At 34.7% G+C, this 7,647-nt stretch overlaps 1 protein-coding gene across 1 annotated transcript; it reads left to right on the top strand.

The window, feature by feature from the left end:
• Positions 1-1,252: 1,252 nt before the first annotated feature.
• PDLIM3 (PDZ and LIM domain 3) lies at positions 1,253-6,746 on the top strand (the record flags this gene model as incomplete). The annotated part of the gene is made up of 4 exons (XM_009580654.1): positions 1,253-1,516; positions 4,151-4,278; positions 5,394-5,505; positions 6,332-6,746. Coding segments are annotated over 4 exons (694 nt in total), but the record flags the coding sequence as incomplete, so codon positions are not given.
• Between the last annotated feature and the right edge of the window lie 901 nt (positions 6,747-7,647).

The following is a 7,647-nucleotide window of genomic DNA, read 5'->3' as shown; positions in this document are numbered from 1 at the left end:
CCCCTCTGAATCAAAGGGAGAATTTTGGGTCATCTTCTCCACCCAAGAGTAGCTACTGGGCAGAGTACCGTACATGGAATACTCTGGAAACAGAGTATTCTCCCCGGTATACACAGAATCATTCAGCTTGGAAAGAACTAACCACAACCCTGATATGCAAATTGGAGGAAAGAGATTAAGCATTTATCATCTCATAGCTCTGAATATCACATAAATGGTAACCAATGACTGTGGAAAGCCTGGGTTATGTGCTGTTATACAGCAATAGCAAAGAAATATCCCAAAACAAAGAAAGCCTCTGAGGTGCTATGGAGAAAAAGACTTTGGGCTTAATATTCACATTATTTCACTAATGCTTTTCCAGAGATGTCAAATTGGTGTGCGGTAACTTTACTTCAGTAATGTCAAGCAACACCAATATTTCTTAAAAACTGTACATCTTTTTTATTATGTATAAATGATATGTAAAATCTACTTCAAAAGCAGTAAAATTAATTCTCTGAATACATATCCATTGTTCTTGTGAAGGACCACTTTACACTCTACCGGAAACACTGTAATTTAGAAATGCAAAAGTATGCCTGGCTGGTTTAGAATCTTTTCTTCTTTGAAATTTTCAAGAAATATTAAAAAAATGAAATATATTGGTAAACTAATTTTAAAAGATTAATAAATATCTTATTGTAGAATTTCAGGAAATCTAGGAAATGTCACGTTCATTATTTCACACTACTTTATAGTAGTCTCTTCAACTGTGGATTAAGATGGTTGTGAGGTACAGGACTGGAATGATGTGTCTAGGATTCCAGTACTGCAGGTGTTTATTCTGTCACTGACATGGACAACTCAGATAACCTTTGTATGCTACCCTTTTAAGAATTACTCAACTAGAACAAAGAATTTTAGGGAGGCTTAATTAATCCTCAATAAAATCTAGCATTAAAAATGTAAAGTAATATTATGTTCTGAATTATTCAATCTATCAAAGAATTTTTACTATCTTCAAAGAAAATGCATGCCAGAATTTTAAGGACTGCTTTATAACTGGCATTGATACCTTTTACAGGAAAATACTTTTCAATGAATACACATACTTTTGCTTTTCTCTACTTTCTATACTTTTGCTTTTCTGTATCTGTTCTATTTACGCTCTTTAGCCCTGTTAACATCACCGTATTCCTGTACTTTTGTCTTTATTCTCTATAATCCAATATGCATTGCACACTCTTCTGTAATCTGGCTATTAACACAGCGGATGCAGCACTCCTTCGGGGATTGACTGTGGCAGTGGACGCAGTACCCCCTCTTCAATTAGCACGGTTAGCTCTATCTGCCCTACAGAGCTGAAAGCAGTGTCTAAGATGGCCCCTAACATTCCCTTGGAAATGGAGCTTCCCGGTGTCAAGATTGTACACGCTCAGTTTAACACACCTATGCAGTTGTACTCAGATGACAATATCATGGAAACACTGCAAGGCCAAGTTTCTACAGCTCTGGGGGAAACACCCGTAATAAGGTAACTAGAGCAGTACCTTTAATATTTATGAATATACAAATTTAGAATATACCAAAAATCATAAGCTTTAATAATATCACACTGTTTCTACAAAAATGGGTAAAAGGGTTAGAGAGAACCTAAGTCAATTAAAGCCATTCAATATTTTCATTAAAATATTAGTCATTTACAATTTTTAACCCAAAGTATTAAAGCAGTCTTTCAGAATTTACAAATAAATATTTCATAGGAAATACTCTTATATTTGTAGCTAATAAATAAAAACTGGTGATACTACCTGGAATATTAGCTGACTGACCACTCCAAATTCTGATTCTGACCACTTCTGATTCCCTCCAAAATTCAAAACTATTTATTATTGTTATCATAATTATTTATTTAATAACCATTTAATAACTTATTTGTATTAATAATTAATAAAATATCATTAACTCAAATTTATTTCAATTGTTGAAATTCGGGTTATGAAGCTTAGGAAATCTTATAGATGTTTATAGTGTCCTAGATATTTAACTCCCATTCAGGACAACTCATTCAGTATCATTCAGTCCAAAAAGAGCCAGAACTGACTTTTTAGGCCTACTAATCCATCTCTGACTCATGAATTTTATCCATTGCAATGACTAAAAGTCAGGTAGGAACCTTATGTATCCGGATTAAAATTATGATTATACAATAAAAATTTTTAAAGCACTATTAATTTTTTTCAAGGGACAATTCATCATTCACATTGCTTTAGCTTTACTTTTGCATAATAGTAACTTATTTTTCTGTTTTACAACAGTACTTAAGTTAATAATTAATAGTATGTATGGTGTAAACTAAAGCTAATTACTAATATTTTAAATTAGCAATAATCATTGGCACCAATAAGCCGTCTTCAGCACCTTGCAGAATTGGGCTGTTACTAACCAGAAAAATCATATTTATATAGAAGTATTCAATTTCACCCCATCTGATAAAGAAAACTGTAGTTCATGAAGTCTTTGTAGAGTGGTGTTACTCTACTGCATGAATATTTATCCTCAATCACAACAATTAGAGGGCAATAAAATAAAAACTTGCTTTTTCTTTATTCTGAAATCATGGGTTAAGCCCAGAGTAATCAGATTTCACAAATGCCAGCAGCATTCCCAGTTTGAGAGCTGACTCTCTACACAGGTTGGAAATGTCTCTTTTGTTGCGGGATTGGTTTTCACTATGTATGCTTTTAGAAATTTTCTCTCACACCTTTGTGTCTGGTTTTTTGCCTTCTGTATGTAATTGTACTATCACTTGTTTGATGTTTAGAAATATTTTAGTAAAAAGGAGAGAATCAAGGGTTTAATTAGCCATTGGTGAGAACTGTAAAAACTAAGCTCCTTCTATTCATTAAAAGCTTGTGATGAGAAGAAAGTGGTAGTTTCTTCACTAGCTTAAAGGCAGCTCAGAGAAATGTTGAGTGATGAAGATGCAATTAACATAGGCAACAGGGGTCACTGCCCAACTGCCGCTGCTCTTACGGTGCCATTTGACAGCTTAGATGCTACGCTGGGAAACAAACCAAACCATATAAAGCAAAACCCAGCCTAATTCCTTGTGGAATTAGTTGCTTATTTCCAGTGGAAACTTACCTAAGGTTTAACAGACAGTAGGAGGCCAGTTGTAACAGGAAATTTAAACTGGACATTCATGTATGTATCAGTGAGATAACAGACTTCATCGAAGTAAATTTGGACATTTCTAATTAGTCCCAGTAGCAGTTTGAAATTTACAGATGCCACACATTCAGCCTAATTCCTGCCAGTAGTCATCTACTCTTCCCCTCAACTACTTAGGATGTTAGTTATCGTGATCAATTTAAAACATTCAGCACATTTTAAAATACCATGAAATATTCTTAGTAAAATCTTCAGCTCATAGTCATTCAAAATTCAACCATCAACAGTTGTTTGGACAATAATTTACTTTATATTTTTATCCTAAAATTGGCATTACAAAAAGTAATTAAATTAAGAAATAGAATTTCCATTCATCAGTGTTCACCTTACAGTGCTTCCTACTATGCAATACCTAGTTCACTCTTTTTTGTCATCTCCATAAGTTAAATAAGTAACAATTATCTTAGCCAAATAATCACTGTATTAACTAGTGATTGAGCCAACTTAGAAAAGGAAGAACACCTTCACGTCATGATACTCTCCCAAAAGATTTGTTTGCTTAGGTTTTGGCTGACCTTATGTAAAGATATGAGCTGTGATTTTAACAACATTCTTGAGGCCAGCTGCTGTGAAAATGGAACTTCTGGATACCGTACCAAAGAGCACCTGGCAATACAGCAGTTGATCATAGGAATGCAACTGCTTTGAGGTTAAACATTTCCAAATGCCATTAGAGCCAGAACAGTAATTATGGAAATCCTTTCATTAGTTTGTAGATTTATTTTTGTAACAATTGCATAGATTCTTTTTTTCAGCACTTTTTAGATCAAGAGGAGGCTATATAAAGCAACACTACCTGGAAGAAAGAATCTTTCAGGAGTTGTAGAAACACATTGTCTTTATGTTTGTTTCCTGAATCATATTCTATGCCTGGTATTGCTTTGAGGTTATGTTTGTTAAACTGCTTTATCTGCTCTTCCTCCCTGTGATACAGTGACCCATCTCCCAGCTCAGTGCCTCAGTCTGATGTGTACAAGATGCTGCATACCAACCAGGAGGAGCCCAGTCAACCTCGCCAGTCTGGCTCCTTTAAGGTGCTCCAGAATTTAGTCTCCGAGGAAGGTGGTTAATAATGACATATTCTACCTGTTCAAAACATTTTTAAATGTTTGTGGGAAGGGGGAATCTGAGAAGAAAATATGAGAGATCAGAGCTATAAGAATTTCTGAAAGCCCAAGTCATTCTGAATCTTATAGATAGCACACCAGCCTCCTAACATTTTTCCCCCTTGCTTTTATAGCTAGCAATCTCCTGTGTGAATAAAATGGGGGTGTTAATCACATTTTTCAGAATCTCTTCTCAGATTTTAAGATTTTTAATGTACAAAGTTGACTTTACCTGAATGATAAAAAGTTTTATGTGAGAGAACTTTTGGGACAAGCTGCATATACTCAAGACACCAAGAAAGCAAACACTCTCTTCCACATCCAGGAAAAGAGAAATTTAAACCAACTCCTAAAATAAGTTTCACCCATCCCCTCTTCATTCTAAATAAAAACTGAAGAAGACAATATAATTTACAGTCATATTTCCTTCAAATGAAGAAGTTTTGAAAATAACATTACTAAAGGCTGAAGTTTGTTATATTTACAGTAAGTGTAAAGAATAAAATACAACCAAAACTAACCTAACAGGTCAATATTTAAGATTTTAATTTTTATATCTCAATATTTACCAGAGAAGGGATAAGTACATCTAATTGTCTATATATATATATCATTGTCAGATTTTGGTTGGCATTTTCTTGTATTTTGCTATGATTTTGTATTCATATCATGTTACTAATCTTTCCGAATTTGTTGTATGGTTAGTTATATAAATAAGAAGCTTTCTAACAATAGGTCTTGACTATGTTATGTTGCTATGTTAAAGCCAAATCCTCCTCCCTCTCCTGCTATACCCAAGACCTACTATCAGAGAATTAGATGATGTCTATGAGACAGAGAGCACGATCTATGTAATCACTTTGGTACTTGCTTTTTGGCTAAAGCGACACAATATTTTTCCCGATTCCAAAGAGGTGGAATCTGACCCACTAAACATGTATAGAGAAACGTCATTGTTGATATAAGTGAAAGCCTATAAGTACATCCAGAAGTCTATTTACAGGAAAGTGTTTAACTGCATCAGATGCTTTGATATTAGTCTGTACTTAACAGGATTGTTTTGGTTCTCAGATGGACGCCCCGTGGGTACAAGAAGTGTGAAAGCACCTGTAACAAAGATACCTTCTGCCATGCCTGGTGTCCAGAAAGTGCCACTGTGTGACAAGTGTGGGAATGGGATTCTGTAAGTTGTTTCTTTTTAGTTTTAGAAATCTCTAGCACATGTCCTCAAACACCACTGCAGACTACAGGAATGCTTTCCAAGTGATGGTCTTGGTCTCCATCTGCACTAGTAGAAAAATGCTTCTAGACAACAGAGATGTAAAAATACATTGTCCTAAATCCCAAATTATTAACCTGTACCTTAAACACTTTTGATACAGATTATTTCAGTTTTGATAATGTACTGTCAAGGCTTTAATTAAGATTTCTCAGGATCTTTTGCAAGTCAATCATTAACACACACATAATGAAACCAGCAGTTACCTGTGCTGCATTGTCTCAGGCTGTGAATTCTCAAAACTTTCTTGGTAGTGTAAAGCATCCTTCTCCCAACCCAGTGGAAGTATCCGGAAAGCTCTGTGGGCTATTTTAAAACCATCAGATTTCTATCTGAATGACATCACTACCTTCAGCAAAGAACACAGATAATGATGAGCTCAGAGAACACAGTCACTGAGGAAAAGCAATGTGGTTTTTAAACTGATTTTGTCACCATTTTGATAGATTAGACTGTACTTTCTGTGTTGTAACCAAAGTAGCATGTTTCTTCAAACTCTAGTTTTCCAATGAACTATTGAACTATGTGATCAACTCTACATCATTTTATGTCACTTACTTAAACTCAGCTTCCAACCTTAAATCATATAGTAGTTAGCAAAACCACCAGATGAACAACCTAAAAGCGTTAAGATAAATACCTAGAACTTACTTTGTGTCATACTGTAGTTTCTTTTCACTTTAAATTCATATGAATTAATTATTTTTTTCTTTTCATTGTTTCCATATAGAGGAACAGTGGTGAAGGCACGTGATAAATACCGGCACCCAGAATGTTTTGTGTGCTCTGACTGCAATCTCAACCTGAAACAAAAAGGCTACTTCTTTGTGGAGGGCCAACTGTACTGTGAAGCTCATGCACGAGCTCGCATGAGACCACCAGAGGGATATGAAGCAGTTACCGTTTACCCAAAATGCTAGTCTTACGTTAACACACAAATATATGCATGTACACAAAAAGCCATTAACAGCTTAGAACTGCAGTACAAGTGTCAGGACTTCTGCCTGATTCCAAAGTAGCAGCTTTTAAACCTTTTCTTGTGGGATTCTGAAGGAGGTGGAAGTCCCTATTAGCCAGCAGTAGCATATTATACCAGTAAAATTCTGTCAAAATATTATCTTTGAAGTTGCCAATATAACTCAATGAACTGCCAATATAACTAAAAAAGCTATACTGGAATTTAAAAAGTGAAACAGCTGAGGTATTCACATGATTACTACAGCATATACATGAGTGCTGTAATCAAGACATTATTTTTAACATAAATTAAGCATCTGTGCAAACACCAAAGCCATCAAAGCGTTACAGGGACAGATCATTAGAAAGCAGCTATTTTACGTGGATAGTACAAAACAAGCAGTTGTTCATGTCTGCTTCCACCATCTGTTATTCAACTACCATTAACATATGCCAAAAATAGTTTTTGCTTACTTTGCTTTGAATTTGGGGTTATATTGTCTTAATTTTCTGATGCGGCAACTGTGATAAGGAATAAATATCAAGTCATACAATAAAATGGCTAGTCTAATAAAGATTGTTAAGTAAGAAGCAAAGCAGAAGTTCTACATTCTTTTAATGATTTGCAATGAAATCAGCTTTCACATCACTTAGCAGAAAATTGTTCTGAGGCATGCACACACATATATAGTTTTTTGGGGAAAAAAACCCCACCACATTCTAATAGGAACTCACTGCAAATTGATAATGAAAGTAAATTTTAAAACCTTTCTGCAGAAAATGGTACTGGTTTTTTGCATCTCCATCTTTCAATTTCCATAATAGAAACAATGGTGAAATATCATCATAATATCTTTATTGCTGGTAAATTAAAACTTGGACAACTTTAAAAATAAATGTTAATTAAAATATGCAGAGGAAAGATCTTTTATAAAAAGCCTGGTGAAGCCCTAAGGGAAAAAAAGGCTGAAAGAATACAGTTTTTAAATCAATTTCTGAAACTTTTTGAGGGCTACAATGCTTTCAGGTAGGTGCCAGCTACGTATACACACCTGACTGACAAACTCAGCATTTTCAAAAAATATCAAC

The sequence above is a fragment of the Fulmarus glacialis genome, unplaced genomic scaffold, assembly GCF_000690835.1.
Source record: "Fulmarus glacialis isolate BGI_N327 unplaced genomic scaffold, ASM69083v1 scaffold14746, whole genome shotgun sequence".
Classification (NCBI taxonomy): domain Eukaryota; kingdom Metazoa; phylum Chordata; class Aves; order Procellariiformes; family Procellariidae; genus Fulmarus; species Fulmarus glacialis.
This window is presented reverse-complemented; position numbering and strand designations above follow the sequence as displayed.